The sequence below is a fragment of the Aricia agestis genome, chromosome 19 (assembly GCF_905147365.1).
Source record: "Aricia agestis chromosome 19, ilAriAges1.1, whole genome shotgun sequence".
In the NCBI taxonomy this organism is placed as follows: Eukaryota; Metazoa; Arthropoda; class Insecta; order Lepidoptera; family Lycaenidae; genus Aricia; species Aricia agestis.
In genome coordinates, this window is record NC_056424.1 from 13,130,025 (window position 1) to 13,152,291 (window position 22,267).

The window sequence follows — 22,267 nt, forward strand, 5'->3', positions numbered from 1 at the left end:
TCTTTATTTAAATCATACCTAGTGTATTAACTTTATGATTTAAATAGAGGTGCAACCGAGTCGACACTTAAATAAATCTTTACAATTCCTTATTACCTCGTTGTGTAGCGGCGAAACCGCTCGTTTGCGCGGACGCATATAAATCAAACATTATTGTTGAAGTCTCAGTTAGTAAGATCTGAATGTGAGTTTTACTCTCCTCTCAAGGTGTTCACGCAAAACATAATAATTTGGATGACGCAACTTGCCGAAAGAGCAGAACAGACATAATAATTTGTAAGGTATTGACTGCTATTAGTAGCAAATAATGATAAATAATTCGACCATTTAAACTCGTATTGTCGACGAAAAGGGAAAAAACTCAGCTCTCAGGTTATTTAAAATTAGGCGCTAATAAATTAGGTTGGGGAAAAGTTTCTTCGCATTTTATATAAAAATTCAAAAGGTTTTTTATAAAGATTATTTACATTTGGCTAAAGTATATAGATGTAATTTTGTTCGATAACTTTTTGCCATCTTGTTGTTAGTGACATGATCCCATTGCTATAAAATTTTTGGGGCTTCTGATGGAAAAACTGCGACACTGCCTAAGGAATTCTGCAGCGACCGAAACAGGTGGAAATCTTAAAGTGCAAGGTCAGGACTCAGGACTATACGGCGGATGCATTAACACCTCCCAGCCAAACTCCCGTAATTTTTGCTGAGTGGCTAAAGATGTGTGAGGTGTAGCGTTATCATGGTAAAAAACCACACCCATTCTGTTGATTAATTCCGGCCGCTTTCTCTCAACTTCTTGCTTTAATCTCATCAGTTGTTCGCAGTACAGTTCAGAATCGATGGTCCTGCCTGGCGGTAACAGCTCATAATGAATAATGCCCTTCCAATCCCACCACACATACAGCATCACCTAGTTGCGAGTTAAACCGGGTTTCGCCACAGTCTGTAAAGCCTGGCCGGCCTTTGACCACGATCTTTTTTATATGATATTGAATGTACTGTCACTTCTTGGTGGAAATTCATCTTCAATTAAATAATTATACACTTTCCTTGCACTTATTCCACTTTATTTTAATATATTTATTACAAAATTGTTAAATACACGACCGGTTTCGAAAAAATCATCATCAGGTGTGCTGCAGGTAATTTTAAATTTTTAAAAAAATTGTAAACATTTGTGATGCTGACAACCCATTTATTGTTCACAAATTTTTTAAAAATTTAAAATTACCTGCAGTAAGTACACCTGATGATGATTTTTTCGAAACCGGTAGTGTATTAACAATTTTGTAATAAATATATTAAAATAAAGTGGAATAAGTGCAAGGAAAGTGTATAATTATTTAATTGAAGATGAATTTCCACCAAGAAGTGACAGTACATTCAATATCAGATCTTTTTCGCACGTTCTTGTCGTACGTGATCCACTTTTCATTACCATTTATCAGCTTCGGTTCAAAAATGGTTCGGTTTCATTACGTCGTAATAAAGAATCACAAATTGTACCAATTTGTTCATTGCTACACGGTTCATTAGGTTTCTTTCAGTGAGCTCATGAGGCACCCATATATCGAGCTTTTTTGTGTACCCAGCTTTTTTTAAATGCGCCAAAACCGTTTTGTGGTCAATCCCCAGTTCTTCAGCTACATCTTAACTACTAATATGCCGATCTTGCGCCACTTTTTAAAAAATGTAGCCATTTTTTAAGTTTTATCTGTAACAGACGACAACTAGAGCGACGTGCATCTTTGATATCAAAATTTCCGGATTAAAAAACCCTTAAACCAAATTTGCGCTACTCTAACAGCTATAACTGCATTAGGTCCATGAACATCACAAATTTTTTTCGCGGCTTGTGTGTGTGTTGCATTTTTACCGTGTTTGTAATAAAATTTTAAAATGCATCGAATTTCTTCATTAGAATCACTCATTTTAACAATAAGAAAAACAAATGAAAACCTCACATATCTAATATATAATTTTACATCTTCTGTAAAATTAAAACTTTTTAATGATGCCCAAATCAGACAGATACAATTGGTATAGCCCAAGAGATTTTTTGAAAAGTTCATACATAATTATACTATAATGCGAAAAGACTTTTCCCCAACCTATTACTAATGTTTTTCGATGCGATTCGACAATCTGATTAGAAGATAATCTACTGTGCACTGTGGTACAAATTTTAGATGACTAAGGGTCAGGTCACATTGCAGTGTGAAAAGGAGATGGAATACATTTTTAAACGAGCCTTTCGAAAATGGAACAGACAGCCAAACACCGCAGGCGCCAAGTCCGTTCATGTGTATCTACTTGTAAAGTAAATAAAGTACATTTTTGAATGGCTCATTGAAAAATCCACCGCATAACACCTTCGTTAATCGTTTGTCAAAATATAATTTCCCCCATTTTGTTAAACCTATTTATATTAAGAGAAAACATGATATTTTAACAAAGATTAACGTTAAAGGGCGATAGGGAATTCGGTGGTAACAATTTTTAATACCTATAATCTTACTAATTAAATATACCTCGTAGATTTAATCCGCTTAGAGAACAACGCAATCTTCAAAATTATGTCTATTAATGACTATCAAAAATTAAAATAAATTATGTCTAACAATAATAGTAATTGCACATATATTATACTTTGGTTCAATCTATAAAGTAAAATAATAAATTAAAAATATTTTGGTGATAAATTAGGTACTTATATGGTTTTTGCATAGCATACATCTCACGGCCACTTTTGGAAAAATTCGTGATCATAATATTACAACGTGACCACGACACCAGCAACTCTTCACTGACTGCAGTCACTCGATTATTAAAATTAAATTATTATTACTACATACGGCATTACATTTAATCAATACGTAACTTTAATTTAATTAAATAAAAATAAGTTATCTTAAAGTATCTCTGAGTACGTCAGTATTAGTAAGACAATTGAAAAAATGTTTATTACAAGGTGAACAAGGTCTTTTTAACCTTAAATTAGCAATAAAATATCAGCAGAAATTATTTGAAAATTAAAATGAAATTAAGAGGCGAAAGAGCACACGGATCACCCGATGGAAAGCAAAAACGTTGCCGGCCTTTTTTCATACGTGGGAGAGCCATGCTTCGGCACGAATGGGCCGGCTCGACCGGAGAAATACCACGTTCTCACAGAAAACCGGCGTGAAACAGCACTTGCGCTGTGTTTCGTCGAGTGAGTGAGTTTACCGGAGGCCCAATCCCCTACCCTATTCCCCTCTCTTCCCTTCCCTTCCTTACTATATTAACCTATTCCCTCTTAAAAGGCCGGCAACGCACTTGCAGCTCTTCTGATGCTGCGAGTGTCCATGGGCGACGGAAGTTGCTTTCCATCAGGTGACCCGTTTGCTCGTTTGCCCCCTTATTTCATAAAAAAAAAAAAAAAAAAAAGAGAAGTTATGCTATCTTCTTGAAGGTTTGCAGGTACAGTAGGTACCTATGGTTCGATCATGAGTTTAATAATCAAGTGCCTGCAATAAGCTCTTTGACTTAATAAACGTACTTAAGCTTGTTTACTGATATTTTTCAATGAACTACATTTGCACAACTCGGACTAGATTCTCATTCTTACACAATAGAAGCCTTCCTTACATAAATTTACGTCTAATTCATTAAGTTTAAGTAATATCACGCACATAGTTGCCGTCACAAAAATTGGAATGTCACGAGATCTTTTGACTAGAAAATAAACCTACAAAAGTTGACCACAAAAAAAGCCTCAAAATTATTATATTTCTCCCTGAATTTTTTTTTTTGATACCTTAAAACATACGTTTCAATATTTTGTGAATAATGTTACGATTATTTCATAAATAAATGAAGTAGAAGAAAGAAAATATAAGGTTTTCACTGTGATTTGATGTAAAATCTGTGTCTACAATTATTTCAAACTACACAACAACGCACTATTTACACTTACAATATTTTGACATGTGGCTATTGCTTCAGTTGGGATAACTAGTATAGAGCTTCATAAATTTTGTACTTGCTCGTATACATATTAAACAATTTAAGAAAATAATGTTTCAAAGCATGGGTAACAAGGGTACATTTAATGTACAATTTAAAATACTACGTCACGCGTCCGGCGTCAAACAGTTTCAAATTAAAATATAAATTCTTATGATCAAATTTTGTAAATACCAACAATTCAAGTAAAATTATACTAAGCACATAATTTATTATTTGCTCGATTTAATCGATCATTTGTCTAGATCACGCCGATCTCAAAAATTATAATTGAATTGTAATTAATATTTTCTTTACAACTAATATTTTTATGCAGTTAGTAACTGCCAGTTACTATTGCTCGTGAAATAAATTATCTAAACAAGCTTAAAAATTAAAATACATATAGCATTGCCATTTAACGTAGGTATGTAATTGTAATTGACCTTATTGTATGTATTAAACTGATATCCGGCATTGAAAACTGCGATCCTTTTCTTATACAAAATTAAACTATTTGAATACGTTTGACTAGATATAATAATTATAAGAGATCAGTATTGTGACTCGACGTCCCAGCGAAAACTGTACAATACTTGGGAGTCGATACAACAGTCAACACCTTAATACTCACGACGTGGTCACAAGTAAACTTGCGATCACGATGAAAGAACTAAACTTAAAATTTGACTAGAAATACGGACCAGTTCTTTTGATTTCTGTGACAACTCCAAGTTTTAAAGCACTAGTAGATGTTGTTGAGGTATGCGGCGTCACAAGAGGTGGTCGTCTGGGTCATCGTGGTCCTCGTCGGAGTCCGCGGAGTCCAGGCTGGGGACGTGGTCGAGGTCTTGGCCGTCGCAGCTGGGGTCCAGCTCTGATGAGGGAGCGTCGTCATCTTTCCACTTGTCCATCGATCTTCTGCGTGCGTTCATAAAGAAGTTGCCAACGGTGGTCGGCTCCAAGCCCAGTTGCCTCGCTATCGTCACCTGCATCTCTTTTGACGGCCTTTTCGTTTCCTGAAAATACCAATATTAAAATTTTAAGAAGTTTTCTTAACTAATCAAAATAACGCACAGAGTTTTACACTTTTATAATGCCTCTTTTAAAATGCCTCGATTCGCCGTTTGAACTCTACAAAAATTTTGCTTAAAGTAAAAATGGAATAAAAACCTTTATTTTATTTCAATACGTATTACAACTTATTGAAATAAAATACAGTCATAACTTAAAGTATATTCCATGGTTTCGTTTGTTGACACTAGATGGCGCTAGCAGTAACAAATCGTATGTTTGATTTTCGTAGCATGCGTGTTGCGACTTGCGACAACCCTCACCACAAAATCATTTAAAGCGTGGGTTGAAGATAAATGTGGCATTATATTAAAGCCTATACGTATTAGTATAGATATTATGAATAGTTATTAGACTGAATACAGAGTTTTTACCGGATGTTTTCCTAAATAATGTACTATGCTTATATTTTTTGGTACGATCGTCACATTTGAGCTTGAGGCATTACATATTATGCAACCTTTGAGAGGTTTTGCTTTGAGGCTTGCAGTAAGAGCGAAATCATTTTACATTTACATATCAAATAAGTCAGGTTTTCTGTTATATTTTCATGTCTTATAAAAAATAAATACCTTAAAAATAGCTTGTAGAGTACGCCGCTGGAGATCTGTGAAAACCAAACGAGGCTTCTTCGGCGAAGGCAGAGTATCCGAACCCATATCCTCCTTGCGTTTGCAACCTGGAATTCATAAATTCTTATAAATAAATGGATCAATTTTTAAGAGATCAAAAACAAAAACATGTTTTAAGAGAAGAAGGTAAGTAAACAAATTAATATTATTTAAAATCTAAATAACTTCAACGACAACATTACTTATTTAATTCTTATTTTTTCATTGTAAACTTTTAAATTCTCAATAGGTACTGAAATAACTTCAAATACAGATCCTAATATTTCTTTTATAAGGAAATCGTTCTCTCAAGAGTAGGGCCAGTATTATTTATTACTATGTTTGTTTGCCAGGAAACTTTAGCAAATAAAATAATACTCACTGCCTCTCTGCGGAATCTGGGCCGCTGAAACAAAGAAAAGATAAATTAATTAGATAATAATAAGATATCTAAGAACATTTGATTGGTCTAAAACCAATAAGCTCTTGCAATCTAACAACAAACATGCCGCTAAAACATAGACTACCTCCAAGCTTCCTTCCGATTCTGATGAGGTTAAATTTTAGAATAAAATCGCGTAAAAAATTCCACCAGAAAATTAAAGGAAGCTTGTAAGGGAACCCGAACCTAAAGAGAAATAAAAAATCTAACATCAATCCTGAACAATGAAAACAATTTAGCGTCTATAATGTTTTTGCGACTGTTTCGTTTAGAATCTATTAAATTTGCATACCTGGCGACAATGTAAACAACATTAACAAAGGGTCTCTCGCAGGCACCTATAAAATAATAGAATAAACTAAAACAGCCCGGGCGGGAGAAACAAAATGGAGGGGAGGGGCAGCGGTAGCAGTCTAACAAACATCTTGGCTTCTCGAAGCTAACAAAATACACTTACCTACGGCTAGAAATAACGCTAAGTAGACGGCATCTGAAGCCACCGCTAGAGATGCCGCCTCGTCGAAACATCTAGAGCCTCTATATCTTACACACGTCGGTTCGGAACAAACAAAATTTCATACACTGATATACTAAGGCTTGTCACAAAGCGAGTCCTCGATCATGACACTAAATATAAAACTAGATACATAAAATACATACGTATTACCTTTGCGACAAGCACAATAAAACCTATAAAAACCAAGACCACTGCTACGCAGCCAAGGGCAAAATTAAGTGGGGAAGAGAAAGAAATGACAACAACAACTTAAAATAAAACAACCAAAAGACTCTTAAAGTTATAATAAATCTTGAAAACATTATAAGTAACATATAAGACTAAAACAAACATAAAAGGAGGGGAGGAGGATCCGGGATAGAAGTGGGGACTCACAAGCAAGAAACGTCCCCGGCAGGTTCGTATGCCGGTGTGTCCCAGAAGGGCGAAGGCCCGGGGTACGAGGGGGCCGAGGGCGGAGCACCCTGATAGTCCCGATAAGTCTGCTGCGGCATATTGTTTACATTGTCGCCTTTAGTTTGCTGCGCCGGCGCATCTGCAAAAGTACATCTCACTGAATTGTTATATTTCTCCTCATACAAATCACTTAGGAAAGATCCTCTAGAAAACACTATTAATTCTGCCTTGATATTTCGTTAAAGTCCAGTCCATGTGGTTTTAAGATCCAATAGCATCGCCGCGCGTCAGCGAAGTGATTCTATTGGTTCTCAAAAACACATTCCTCGCAACACATCTCTGGTGGAAACGCAGCTTAAAAGGAGAAATTTTGATAGACACCCAACTCTATCTGTCTCTTTCAACCGTTATCTAGTTTCCACAGGTTCGCGTAAGGACCAACATAGCAATTTTTTCAGACGTGAAAGAGGGAAGAAGCATGAGGTATGAATGGCCGGTCAAAATTCCTCTCCACCTGGTGACTGGACATCAGTATTCAGTATTCAGTGAATCTAATGATTATAAATATTTTTGAGCACTAGCATCAGCACTAGCTCAGTAGCTTCTTGATATTCAAGCAAGGGCGGGTCATGGGGGTCATGACCCTCCCCTGGGCTGGGTTCAGGTCCTAGGTGAACCACTAAGTAAAATTGTTAAACATACTGATTTTATATATTTTTTATAGATTTTATTTATGTACTTTCAATATTTAATCAACCCATCGATCGTGGAATAACGAGACACAATAGCTTATCTATTGTTATCGCGGCCGGATGCGGCCGCTTAGGTCTTCATGAATTAATTTAATATTCCTAATACTTTGTTTTTGTGTCTTGACCACGAGTCACGACTATGTGATGACTTTATACTTAGTAATGATTTATACTTGAAAAACCCTGTTAATTTAACCCAGTTCAAGTAGGCCTTAGTGTGTTTAAGCTTATCTAACTACACAACGCATTAGCATGTGGTTTCCTCAGGGTAATTATTTTATCATTTTCAGTCCTAAATTTATCATCGTCTTTAAACGAATAGAAATCGCTCAGCTCGCTCAGTTTGGCCAAAATGTTTGTTAGCCACGTGGCTATAATATATCCTGTGATGTAGCTTTATCTTTACCATTAAGACATAGGTTAATGCTAAAGATAAAGCTACATCACAAGATATAACCACGTGGCTAACAAACATTTTACAAACATAGCTAACTTTAAAGAGATTAAAATTATAAGGACATTACGATATCATCATACTTATATTAATACGCGAGCGAAAAACTTTGGATCCCTTTTGACGAAATATGCGGAAACGTAGGTGAATGAAATTTTGCGCAGTTATAGTTTATATGGCGAAGGAGTGCATCGAGCTAATATTATTTTGAAATTATTATGCTTTATCATACATTCGAATTTCGCCCAAAGGTCGAATTTCGACCATTGGGCGATCTCTAGTTATTAATTTTTTTTATATTCTATTGAGTTATAATTATTTCTTTAAATGAGTGGCCGTCCTTACATGAAAAATCTTATAGGATACAGTTTAACCACGAAGCTAATGGCTTTATGTATTATTGAATGAAAAATCCAAGAACTAATACGTATTATTTAAAAATTGTGTATAATTTACTGTATGACATACAATATGTAAGTTATACAGAAAATTATACACAATTTTCATAACGTCACTTCTTGTAAAATCGACCATTACCATACGATCTTTAATTGAACTATATTTTCATTATCATAACGTAAACTGTCGTATTTTATATCGATTATAATAAAATCGACTTTCTAGATCAATGGACGAGAACCCCGAGCCGCGCGAAGGGTCGACGGATCGATACCGAGGGGGGGTGGAGGGCGTGAGTCGTGACGTCACGGCGGCGAGGGGAGGGGGTCGCCATGTGCCAGCGTGGCCATTGTTTAGTCGCGTTAGAAATGCTCGTGAATGTTAGGGGTGTAAGTTGTAGTATGAAGTAGCTTGGGGATGAAATGTTATGAAGCAAGGTAAAGCTAGTAATTCCGCTTAAAAAATCATACGCACTCAGAGGAATAACTAAAATTTAATGAAGATTTTGATATACCTAAGCTGCATCCCTTTGCTGTCAACTCGTGATGAAATTGAGACTTTGTTAATAGTTATTTATTTGAATATTGGGAAATTCGCTTTTTGAATGTTCAAAATTTATTTGAAATCTAGGTAGGAAAAGCTGGTGGCTTGCTGCTGAATGGAGGAATTGAAACCACGACGTTAACCATTGGACTACAACTGTTAAGATTACTTATGACGAAACTTCACAGTCTATATCTTATATATGTAGAATTCTCGTGTCACAATGTTAGTTACCGTACTCCTCCGAAACGGCTTTACTGATTTTTACCAAATTTTAATATGCATATTCACTAGGTCTGAGAATCTCTACTTTTTACATTGATAAGTGCATTTGTTGAATAAATAATAGTAAATAGTAAATTATTACAACTCGATACTGACTGCGACCATTGCTTGTGCGACGGGATAGCGATTGACGTTGCCATGGTGCCATACTTATTTAGTCACTTCTCAATAAAATAATATGGGTGAAATACTTTATTATGGCAAAACAACATTTTCCGGGACAGCTAGTAGTATATAATATTATGCTAAGTACCTTAAAATTATAGACGTACTATGAACCATAAAATGAGGAGGTTTTTCATTCATGTCTGAGTAAAATAAAGGTATTGCATAAATAGTCGACGACAGCGAAGTAGCATAGTTTGATAAGTTCGGTGCGTAAGCACGTATAAGTCACGAACGTTAAAAAAATTGTATAAGTATGATTTCAGTTACAACAAAAGTATGGAGTGTAGATGGAGGAGAACTATCTATGTATGTAAAAAGTGTCCGCTGAAATGCGTTGAATTAGGGTGGCGCTACAGTAGCAACAGGGTAAATGTTAAATCATTTAGCAGCTTTTATTTCAGCTATTTTAGGTTATATTTTTCAAAATATATTGGTATTAACCCAGTAATTCTGAGACTCGGCTATTCGGCTAACTTCAATTTATATTTTGTCACCAACGGCTACATTCATTCCATACCCTTTGCTGCGGCTAGCGCCACTCTTGGAGGATTTTTCAACTGTTATTTACTGCGTGCAGCTGGACACTTTTTCAAATATCCCCCATATAAGATAGTTCTCCTCCATCTACCCTCCATAAACAAAAGCCATGTGCTGCATTGTTTCTACATGACCCGAAATGTCGCTTAGCAACAAAATTTAAAATAGGCAATAGATTTTACAGTCTGCATTGCTAGTTGGCAACTGTCGAAGGCCATTAATATTGACCTTATGCATGAAGAATTTTTGTGGAAAATGCAAACACGAAGTCAGTAATTTTTGTGATCTATGGTTTATTTTTTTCACGTTTCAACTATTTAATAAATATGCAGTTGAAGTCTAGACATGGATGATGAAGAAAATTCAATAATTGACCTATAGCTTCTTATTTCTTTCAGTCTGAATTGTCATTCATTTCCACATACACGAGAAGTATATTTTCGTGCGTAGAGACATCAGAGTCTGATCAGACAATTAGTAGCGATAGGTCGGTGGACGAACTTCTACATGCTCTGTGTCCATGCTTTATGAAATTACGGATTCACAACATTTCCATTTGTAAAGAATAATATTATAATCGTGATTTGTCGTTTGCGTTTAATATTAACCAACGAAATTAAGAAGGTCCGCCAACTGCCTATTAATTACTCAGGCAGTACAATGCAAAATATAGAAGTAACAACCAGAGTATAACAAAGAGATGGAGAAATTTTGGCGTAGATTGATTCTGGGATTACAACATTATGACGTTGGTGTAAGTATGTATTGTAACGTCATTACTACAGTTACAACTTGTGTGATTTCATATCTATAGCTTAGCACCACGTTAGATTGTGCACAGGTAAAGATGTATTTGTAGGTATACACTATACAGATACAGTATAAGATTAATCAGGGTAAGTTCGGACACAGTGTAAGTCCGGATAATTTAACTTATCACTAAATTAGTCATTGTTTTTTTTGCCTGGCACTACAGGCATATGCGCCATACTGCACTGAAACCGCAAACTGTAGTATCGTACCGTAACTGTAGTTTAATTTAGCGTTAACTAGAATTATCCGGACTTAACCCTGTATACGAACTTACACTGATAAACTATACATATTGGCCTATCACACATTTCTACCACTGCATCTCATGTAAGAATAAATTAGGATGTCCAAAATGGCCAGAGTCCAGACTGAATCATACAATGTTTTGTAAGAAGTAGCTCAAGAATGACTTCAACTAACAATTCACCTGTTGACATTTCAGCGGAATATGTCATATTACTGCAATGCACGCTAGAGGCAGCACCAGCACAGGCAGTAAATAAAAAGTTTTTTCGAAGTTTGACAATGTTTCTGTCAATATTCTGATTTGACGACGTGCGACATGTCGGTCGGTATTTTGGTCGTACTTGAACATAGCAAGTACGAGTTTAGGTTGATGTAGTTTAGGCTGTATAATGTGACAAGTAAGGTAGGCTTATAAAGGCTTGTCCTGCAGCTGCGACTGAGACGATGTGTAACGATTTCTGTGAAAATATTACGCAAAGGTCGAATCGGAGTGCGGTACTTTGAAGTACCGCACGCCTACCTTACTTGTCACATTATACAGCCTAAACTACATCAACCTAAACTATCCCAAATACTAAACGGACTCGGAAATAACATTATCCATACCAATCCATACTAATATTATAAATGCGAAAGTGTGTCTGTATGTGGCCTCTTCACGCCCAAACCTCTTAACCGATTTTGCTGAAATTTGGTATGGTGATACTTTGAGGCCCGGATAAGTAAATAGAATACTTTGTATCCCGGAAAAATGTACAGTTCATGCGTGATAAAATACTTTTGCCGCAACAGAGTTGCAGGTGTCAAATAGTTTTAATTAAACCCTTAACTTCCGTCAAGACCAAGATCTAATAAACCACCAAACACTGCCCTGGATCTGCGGTACTGTTAAATCAAAAGATTAGCAAAAGTCAAACAGATAACCAATCAACAAGCATGTAGATAAGATTAACTCCTGTAAAAAAATCTCAAATACTAGGCAATAATCCGTCATCCTACATCGGAATACCAGAGTAGACAGAATTAGGAATACTATGGAAGGAAGAGTAACTGAGACTAAAATTAATGGTGACAGGAAATGCACACCAAAGGGTACTTTTAGTTAGTTGTCATAGTCGGTCATACAATTTTCGTTGTCCTAGCTACGCGTTTCTGACACTAACTTAGTATTTGAGGAGTCTAATGTATAAGAGATACAGTTCTAAAATTATTTATAGAATGGTATTACGAACGGTATTAATCACGCCATAGAAATGAAACTACAAAATGGCCAACCATACAAAACCTATCGTGCTGACTGCCCCAACACTAGCTCCTAGCGATGAAAACCTTCGTAGTTCGTAGCAAGCCTAGCTTCTATGAAAACCGCCACTGTCACCGAAATGCACACCAAAAATATTATCCTAACAACCATGGCACTTTAACATAACCACGTCACAGAAATTAGAAATATAATTGCGAAAGTGTGTCCGTCTGTCTTTTTGTCTGTCTGTTTGTTACCTCTTCACGCCTGAACCAATTTCGCTGAAATTTGGTGTGGTGAAATTTGTGGGAAAGGACATAGGCTACTTTCAATCCCGATATTAGGTAAAAATTTACAGTGCCCGCACGATAAAAGAATTTTGGCGCAACGAAGTTCGAGAGAGAAGAACGTCAAACTAGTTAACTAAATACTTAATGATTAATCACCTGTTTCTTATGTCAATCACGCTATAGAAATGAAACCAAACGCCCACACGAAAAAACTATCGTACCCACTACCGCCTCACTAACAACTAGCGGTGAAAATCTCCTTCGTATCTAGACTGGCTTCCATTAAACTAACCAGTGTCACCGAAATGAAAGGCATTCATTATCTTAGCAACCCTAAAACTTTAACATAATCGAGCTATGCTATATATATATAAAAGGAAACTAGACGACGACGTCCGTAAATCCGTTGCGCCAAAATTAGTTTATCGCACGGGAACCGTGCAACTTTCCGGGAAAAGTATCCTATGTCCTTTTCCGGGGCTCACAGTATCTTCATACCAAATTTCAGTAAAATAGGTTCAACAGACAGACAGACAAACTTTCGCGTTTAAAAATCAGTAAGAATTATCGACCACCCCATACAAAAAACTATCGTGTACATTGCCCCCTCACTAACGTAGCGGTGTTTGAACGCGGCCCAGTTTCCCCCGCGTATCGACCGTAGTGACGTGCCGCATCGATTGTACAGAATCGATAGCAGCTGACGCGATGTTTGTAAACCATATCGATGTTCGCCTCGTGCGCTTATCGTTACGTAGCTTGAATAATTTGCATAGTTTCAAGGAGTAGAATGGTTGATGTCTAAAAGTAACCATGTTTGTTGGAAAGATAGTCATGGGTTCGAAAATTATGAGAGTTACAGTTTGTAGGCTTCCAACTTCTCTTACAAGTTTTCATGATGTAATTATGTTAAAATATATCCTTTTATTTTATGTAATCATTCAAATGAATCATTAAAATATAAAATATGAACTTATCTAGGAACCCATTCAATAAAATAATGTGGTCACTGAATTGCGTGTCTCTTACATCTTATAGTACAAAAAGAAATAATTTTCAATTCCACGCAAAACCAAAAAGCATATTTTTTAACTTTTACAAAAAATATGATTTTAATTTTTTTACAAGATATCATACAAAAATAGAGGTAAGGGGATTAATTCATACCTGCTAGCCTCAACGCTGACATCCTCTGAAACTCGGGCTCCTGCAGCCATTTCCACATCCGCCGGAACGTCTCCCGCCCCGACTTGAGCTTCGACCAGGGCTTGGGGTTCCTCAACAAGTCACTGAGAGTCCCTTGCGACCGACAGAGCACCCTCTGCGCGAAGATCGCCTGCGGGATCGAGTACCTCTTCAGCTCGCCGCTTATCCTCTGCGCCAGCTCCTTCGTGTTTATCTCCTCCGTGTCATTCTGTATCTGGGTCTGCGCCTGCTGCTGCGCCTGCTCCTCGCGCGCGAGCAGCGCCGCGTTCAGGTCGAGCCCCGGGCTCGGCAGCGGCGGCGTGGGCGAGCGCCGCTCGAACGAGCCTGGCGAGGCGCTCCGCCGGCTGTACGCGGACTGCGGCGACAGCGGCTCATTGTACGGCGCCGGCGACAGCGACGCGTACGACTGCTGCTGCTGGATGACCGTGAAGGTGCCGCCCGCGTGGTACGCGAACTTGTCCGATACGGTGCTGATGGGCGGTAGCGGCAGCAGCGGCGTGAGCGTCGCGTAGCTCGCGGGCTCGAGGCCGGGCGGCGTGAGGCGGCCGTTGACGGCGGACAGCGGGTGGAAGGCGGCGTCGCCGTCGGGCAGCAGGTCGGCGGGGGACAGGCGCGGCGGGGAGGCGTTGCTGGGGGCCACGATGACGGTGAGCGGCGCGCGGTCTCGCCGGGTGTCGTCCATGGCGCGCGGCCGGCGGCTGCGGGGTCGCGCGGGCGACTGAAGCACGCCTGCGCCTAGCACCCGTGCGTCCCCTCGTTCCGTGCCCTGCGAAACACCCCTACTTCTGAACCCTCGGCTGTAAACGTCCTAAATCCGCCCGGTGCACCCTATTTTCGACTTTTCTAGCGAGCAATAGGGAGCAGTATTCGGTGGCAATCTGCAGCGAGTGTAGCGTAGTGTTGTGAATACCACAATGCACCCTTAACCTACCCTGCGGCGTTATTGTTTCTCCGTTCCGCCGTATCGCGCCGGGCGGCGTACACTGCGGAGTTTTCGGGCTTTTCCCTGCGGCTCTCTTTTTTTTTACCGGCGATGTATATGACAGTTGTGTGTAATTGTCGGTGGGAGCGTGTTTACCTCAAGATGGTGGGTCCGGTGCCCCCGTTCGCGGCGTACTGTCAGTCGGCTGCCTCCACGACTCACAAAAGGAAAATCCCTTTTTAGAAGCCAATTGTAAAATTTACCTAAACTATAAATACATTACAGCCTACGTCTCACTTTATGAATATAAACGTGAATTTATTTCGTAAAATTATTCACACGTTAGTTATTTATCGAGACGAGAATAATATTAGAGAAAAATTCGGGGAAATATAAAGTATAAGTAACAAATTACAAAGTTTAAGCTTGGATTAATAATGAACTGTAAAATATACATATTTTTTCATAAATACTGATTCTAATCTAACCTTACCGTACCATACTAACCTAACTAACATCGTAATGGACTTATTAAGAAAAATAAATATCAGCATCAATTAATTATTTAAATCTGAATAAAATAATGATAATATATCTACGTTTGTCCCAGACAAGATCCTGGGCCTCTATCATGAGCTCTTAAATCCATTCACTTTACGTCCTTATACTGACTGTATAAGGACGTAAAGTGAATGGGTTTAAGAGCTCATGATAGAGGCCCTGTATCGATTTAGTTCTACATTTATCACTGACCAGCAGTTTCAATAACCAGATAAACGTTTCAGGCTATTCCATAATTTATTTCATTTTTTTTATGAAATAAGGGGGCAAACGAGCAAACGGGTCACCTGATGGAAAGCAACTACCGTCGCCCATGAACACTCGCAGCATCAGAAGAGCTGCAAGTGCGTTGCCGGCCTTTTAAGAGGGAATAGGGTAATAGGGGAGAGAAGGGAAGGGAACAGGGGAGGGTAGGGAAGGAAATAGGGTAGGGGATTGGGCCTCCGGTAAACTCACTCACTCGGCGAAACACAGCGCAAGCGCTGTTTTCTGTGAGAACGTGGTATTTCTCCGGTCGAGCCGGCCCATTCGTGCCGAAGCATGGCTCTCCCACGTATCAATTATACAATTTCTTTCCAATCCACAATATAATAAAACACAAAGTAAAGATGTGTTTAATTATAATATTCTATACTACACGCCTTTGTTACATTTTTCCGTAGTAAATAATATATCCTTAGATGTCCATCCCGATTCCTGGGGCTCATAATAAAAAAAAACGGACATGTTAAAAGATCGTCAGACAAATACATTCGCATTTTTATATCCATACTAATATTATAAATTCGAAAGTCTGCATGTCTATTACCTCGTCACACCCTTACCGCTGGACCGATTTTGCTCGAGATGGAGAAATGTACTTAGAGTCCTCGACAGAATCCCTATCCTAAGACATAGGATACTTTTTATCCCGGAAAGTGTACGGTTCTCACGCTATAAACTAATTTTGGCACAACGTTCTGGGATTCATCTAGTTAAGTAATAAATCCATCTCTACTAATCAAACTCTACCTTCCCGCAAAATGCATTGTAAGCGGCAAGCTTTGTGATAATATTTCTTGTCCAACAACTAACTTAACTTTTACGGTTCAAAAACTAGTATCAGCTGCATTAATTCATGCCGAATTTCTATAAAAAGCTGTAAAAGACAAGCACATTAGCAACAGAAACGTGGGGACGGAGCGACACCTGGCGCGAGGTAGGGATGGGAATTGTCGATGAAATTAATGTAGACCCTAATTTTACTGATGACTCGTATTGTGTAGATCGTACTATGTCGAAATATTATAATTTATATCCTTTTAATTACTACGAAGTACGAAAGTGCCAATAATGGAATAAATTATAAACAGGCCTTGATTAAATTGGCAACATGCGGAGATATCAGCCTCTATTAAGATTTAAGAAATCTTTGAGATGACAAGAAAAATCTTTGTTACGTAGACAAATGTGAAAAATATTAAACATGTACTCTTACCGCTTGCGTTACATAAAGGACACAACTTTAATATTTAAATACAACCCGGCACTGGGATCGACACTTAAAAGAATTAAACTACCGTCCTGACTCGAGGATAATTCTTACTAGAGTGTAGACCACTCTCGAACAGGCTATTATCAGATTTGAACTCAATTTACTATTGTATTTTTCTTTTTCATTTTTTTTTTTCTCATAAAAAGTATTTGTATAAAAAGAATATAATATGTAGTTTTCTCTGTATAAAAATATACTATTTTGAAAATAAATATTTTATATTATCGATATCGACAATCACGGATATCCTCCCCTACTCTAACGCGCCCCTATTCTGTCTGTCTGTGTGTTAGCACGCGCCGCTGTATCAGCTCTGTATCAGAATAATGAATTTTGAATAAAATTTTCATTCACATTTATTTAGAGACAGCTTTATTAAAAAAAATATTTTGAAATCATGTTATTATGATAAAATTTAGTATTAAAAAGAATTTATCACTATGGAAAATGTATATCTAGTAAAAAATACTAATATTTTAGCAGGAAATCCTTTTTAACATTATATTTTTAGATAAAAAAGTTTTAATGCAAAAAAAGTCCTTTCACCTTTCAACTTTTTCTTTTGACAGTTAAAAATAAAAAGCTGCCCTAAAAATAAACAAAAGGGCAAAGGTTTGAAAGTATAATCTTTATCGTTTTTTTTTTAATTTAATGTCATTGTTACACCGTTTTGTAAAAGAAAAAAAATTGTAACAAAATTTGCATACCGTCGATTAATTATTATTATAAGGAATAGATAAAACAAAAACGTGTCCACTCTAAGTTTTACACAATAACAAAAGTACGAAAGAACTAAGAGAATCCATATCATGTATTGCGCACACACATAATCCTATTTAATGACTTCATCCTTAGCTTAGTTTTAATGAAAATTGATTTAAAAATAGTCTTAGGAGGTTTTTCCATTAAATATAAATGAATGCAATAAACTTTATACACCCACTTAAATACTATACAAAACAAAAAATCGGTCAAGTGCGAATCGGACTAGCGCACGAAGGGTTATAGAGCAAAAATGGGCCAAAAATTGTGTTTTTTTGTATGGGAGCCCCCCAAAAATTTTATTTTATTTAAATATTATTAATAATTATTAAAGTACACATATACTTAATTAAGGCTTTTGTAAAAAATTCAAGTGCCTACCTGTTGTCATTGTAGGTAAGGCAGGTAGGTTTGTGTACCTTAAATATTTAATTTATTTTGTTTTTAGTCTCTGTTGTTATAGCGGCAACAGAAATACATAATCTGTGAAAATTTCAACTCTCTAGCCGTTCTTGAGTTACAGCCTTGAGTCAGGCGGATGTAGACGGACAGACATCGAAGTCTCAGTAATAGGGTCTCGTTTTTACCCTTTGGGTACGGAACATTAAAAAATATAATATCCAATTTTTTTCAAGATTTTTAAGATTTTTGGATGCCGGTTGAACGAAATAAAACAAAGATTTTTGAAAGAACTAATATTAAACTTTATTTGATTCAATATATCTTAATAGATAAATCAATGAGCTAGCCTTTTAATGTCCCACATCATTTTATTAATTTCATGATCTTTACAAAATAGCACGAAATCACGAAATATTATTATTTTGTTGATTGGCTGTCAGATTTTCGGCGAAAACACGATGAGAGGATTACCCGCGGCCTTTACCTTTTCGGATTAGGTGTTAACGAAATGTTGGTGGTCTAGCAAACTGTAAGTGCTCTATTCGATTTTCCTTGGGTCTACTGATAACGTAGAAAATATATTAGAAATATCAGCAAGGTATAAACTTTAAAGTATGGTCACAATAATTGTTATCATTTTTTACCTTTTCACATTTAGACCGTTGCATTTTTATCGAACTTTGTATGGAGAATGGAGATAAAAAATTATCATATTGTCATGTCTTATAGAGAGCTGAAAATCTCGCAGAACAAGAAAAAGTGACTGCAGCTCATATCCCTTAAATACAAAAAAGAAGGTATACATAGTTTGTGTGCCGGGAAAAGATATTATATCTATACCTACTAATATTATATAGCGGCGACGACCTCTGTGGCTCAGTTGGTAGGCTATTGGTAGCTCAAGCCGGGGGTCGCGGGTTCGAATCCCGCCAACGGAACAAAAAGTTTTCAAAGTTCCTGGGTCATGGATGTGTATTAAATGTAATATTATGTGTATCATTTAATAAAAATCAAATATATGTATATTGTGTTGTATGGTGTGAAGGGTCCACAAAAATAAAAAAGCGGAAGAGTTTGTTTGTTTGCAAGTTTGTTTGTTTGTTTATTTGCTTGTTTGATTGTTTATTTGTTTGTTTGAACGCCTTAATCTCAGGAACTACTGGTCCGATTTGGAAAATTATTTCAGTGTTAGATAGCCCATTTATCGAGAAAGGCTATGAGCTATATTTTATCACGCTAAGACTAATAGGAGCGAAGAAATAGAGGAAAATGTGGAAAAAAAGGGGGAAATTATTTGAAATTGTTTATTATCTTAAGAACTACTGGAGCAATTTTATGTCATTTGGCACACATGAAGAATAGACCACGTGAAGGGACAATATATACGGTTTCCGTGAAATTCCTGAATTACGCGGGCGAAGCCGCGCGGAACATCTAGTCTTAGATAATTTTCATTCCAGATTAAATACATACGGTTTCCATGCTAGAAACGAGTTCCTTACGGCAACATCTGTTACAAAAGAACTCTACTGTTACAAAAGACTCTCTGTTACAAAAACTACACTTATGTGAATCTACGCTTGTACATCGCTGTCGCAGGGTGCGCGCCCTGCCAGCTGCGCGGACGCATGACGTCACACATGGAGCGCCCACCTGTGCGCGTGCGCGCGAGGTCAACGCCCCCCGCCCGTGGCATATGGGAAGGAAGAAGGGTTTCCTGCAATATGACACTTCGGGGGTTCAAGTAGGAAATAAAGCCAATGAACGGAACGCAGGTAATCATTTTGAAAGGTTTATTCAAGAATGTCAAACCAACGTCAAACGCGTTTGGATTTGTCTAAACTTTGAAAATCACTGATATCAAGATAAGTTTAAAAACTATATTATATCAAATTATATCGTCTGTTATTCAAGTTATAAAAAAGTTTAAGCTTAATACGAGTACCATTCTGACTTTATGCACTCTTGGGGGGTGTGCCAAAATCTTTTCGTTTTCGCTTCGTTATAGAATCGCCGATGAAAATGTATGGAATTGACATAAGCGTTCGTTAATATAACGTTAAAGTTCGACTCGTCCTAATATGTCAATTCCATACATTTTGATCAGCGATTCTATAACGAAGCGAAAAAGTAAAAGTTTCGGCTAAATTGCCTGAGCCTCTAGCCCAGACATTTTTTTATCGCTTCTGTATGAACGCCGTCAATCATATTATCGAAAGCCTTTTATATATGTGTACTTTAACAATTAATAATATTTAAATAAAATGAAAATTTTGGGGGGGCTCCCATACAAAAAACACAATTTTGGCCTATATTTTTTGCTCTATAACGGTACGGAACCCTTCGTGTGCGAATCCGACTCGCACTTGGCCGATTTTTTTAAACCGAAATATACATAGAGTTGATAGAGTTGCTTACAAAATCTACCTACTAAATTACTACAAGTAAGGTAAAAGCACTAATAGTAGACTCGGAACTAATAGATGACACTTACGACAAAAATACCATAAAAATAAGAATTACTCTAATTTTTTCTCAACACTATCTGTTGATGTGAAAAAATATATTTAAGACGCCTTCGGGAACAAAATTTTAAAATGGGATCAGTTTTCGTAAATAATGTGACCACGTCAACACGCGCTCGGCAATTTCTTAACAAATAGGTTAAGGAAGGCGAAATTTTGCACGTAAGTTTTGAATACATTTGTTTGATTTTTTGTAATTACTATTGATTTCATTGGATTAGTGGTCATGTTGTATACACTAATTAATGTTTATTTATGATTTTTTTTCCATTTTCCCTAACAATATAAAGGATGTCAACTATTAGTTCTTTGAAAATGTAAAAAACCTAATAGATGACATGGATCTCATCTTTTAGTTTTGCAATACATACTAAAGTTATTTTGTAGTTTATTCTAGTGCAAATATCACCACTATTCTCTGAAAATATAATTCTAGTAACAAACTAATAAATTATTAGAACTACTGTACCTAAAAATGGATATATTAGACCATGTACTTATCTAAAAATCGATTGCTTTAGTTTTTTAGCAGTAAAAGGACAGCTGAGAAAAGAAAGAAGAAAAAAGAATAGGCAAGAGAAGCATGGAGACTAAAGACTGAAAATAAATTTACTAGGAAAAAAATATGTGGAAAGATAGTTTCAGCATGGAAGAAGAATGGATAGAATCTGGAGACAATGTGGATAATATTTCATATGCATGTATTTACTATGATGAAGTAAATGAAATCTTTAAAAAAACGGCAAATAAAGACCTAATAATAGGAAAAATGTAAAATGTAATGTAATGTTCTATGTCAACTATTAGTTCATATTGGTGTCTACTATTAGTGATGTTCGTCTTTTGTGATGTCATCTATTAGTACTTATGACTAAGTTTACAAAAAGACCAATAATATATATTTTTTATTGATTTGTCAGAGAATAATTATAATAGTTTTATTTTGTAAGAGTTACTGAAGACATGGAAGAAGTTATCAATCCTCTATTTTCATAAATATATATTTTATAACATTCAAATGTTTTATGTTTCCTTAAAGCGTCTGCCATTAGTGCTTAAACCTTACTTTTGGGGAATATAATATTTAATATTATTCTCAACACTAATAATTATTGTCAATGACCTAATTAATTAATTATACTTATTGATAATTAACGTAACTTTATTTCTTGATAAATATATTCTTCGTAGATGCAAAAAGATAGAAATCGATAATAAATCTACAGAAAAATAAGTGTCAAAACGAGTACCTTTAATTGTACATATTCAAGAGTTATTCTGAGCATACTTTCGTATTTATGTAATTGATTAATCAAATTAAATAATAGATCAATGCCAATCCTTAATATCTCATTTATCAATATAGATCTATTTGAAACACAAAGTACATATTTTGTAATAAAAACGTAGATCTCTATTTTATCACATGACCTAAAAATATCGAAAATTGATATAACGATCATATCGGAAAATTCACCCTCGCCCGTCGCCATGGCGACGGAGCCGAGGGGAAAACACGCTTTTGTCCCCCTCTCACACGTGTTGATTGCATATGAGGGAGCAGGACGGAGGATACGTCAGAAACGGCCTGACTAAAATCG

The 22,267-nt window shown here is 36.6% G+C and overlaps 2 protein-coding genes across 3 annotated transcripts in view; both read right to left on the reverse strand.

Moving 5' to 3' along the window:
- Positions 1-4,338: 4,338 nt before the first annotated feature.
- LOC121736348 (hepatocyte nuclear factor 6) lies at positions 4,339-14,663 on the reverse strand. Of its 2 annotated transcripts, XM_042127489.1 has the most exons (5): positions 13,922-14,663; positions 7,004-7,163; positions 6,052-6,075; positions 5,631-5,737; positions 4,926-5,003 (listed from the first exon to the last, which is right to left on the reverse strand). In XM_042127489.1, the coding sequence occupies exons 1-4, from the start codon at positions 14,640-14,642 to the stop codon at positions 5,632-5,634; spliced, it is 1,011 nt and encodes a 336-aa protein (XP_041983423.1). In that variant the 5' UTR covers positions 14,643-14,663; the 3' UTR covers positions 4,926-5,003; position 5,631. The 2 variants fall into 2 exon arrangements, with proteins under 2 accessions (XP_041983422.1, XP_041983423.1); XM_042127488.1 differs by lacking the exon at positions 7,004-7,163 and having other exon boundaries at positions 4,339-5,003.
- LOC121736346 (nuclear factor 1 B-type) overlaps positions 6,553-22,267 on the reverse strand; it is a 69,707-nt gene continuing 53,992 nt past the window's right edge. Inside the window, exons 15-16 of the transcript XR_006036998.1 lie at positions 13,936-13,944; positions 6,553-6,563 (exon numbers count right to left, since the gene is read on the reverse strand). The gene's annotated coding sequence lies outside the window, so the exon portion shown is untranslated. The remainder of the gene's footprint in view (positions 6,564-13,935; positions 13,945-22,267) is intronic.

Bases quoted from the DNA above. Each gene is read 5' to 3' on its own strand.
- LOC121736348 (XM_042127488.1), bottom strand. From the start codon at position 14,642: ATGGACGACACCCGGCGAGACCGCGCGCCGCTCACCGTCATCGTGGCC. The intron at 6,076-13,921 runs GTATGAATTAAT...TCTTTGTTTCAG, and splicing joins GTCAGCGTTGAGGCTAGCAG to CGGCCCAGATTCCGCAGAGA. The intron at 5,738-6,051 runs GTGAGTATTATT...TATGAATTCCAG, and splicing joins CCAGATTCCGCAGAGAGGCA to GTTGCAAACGCAAGGAGGAT.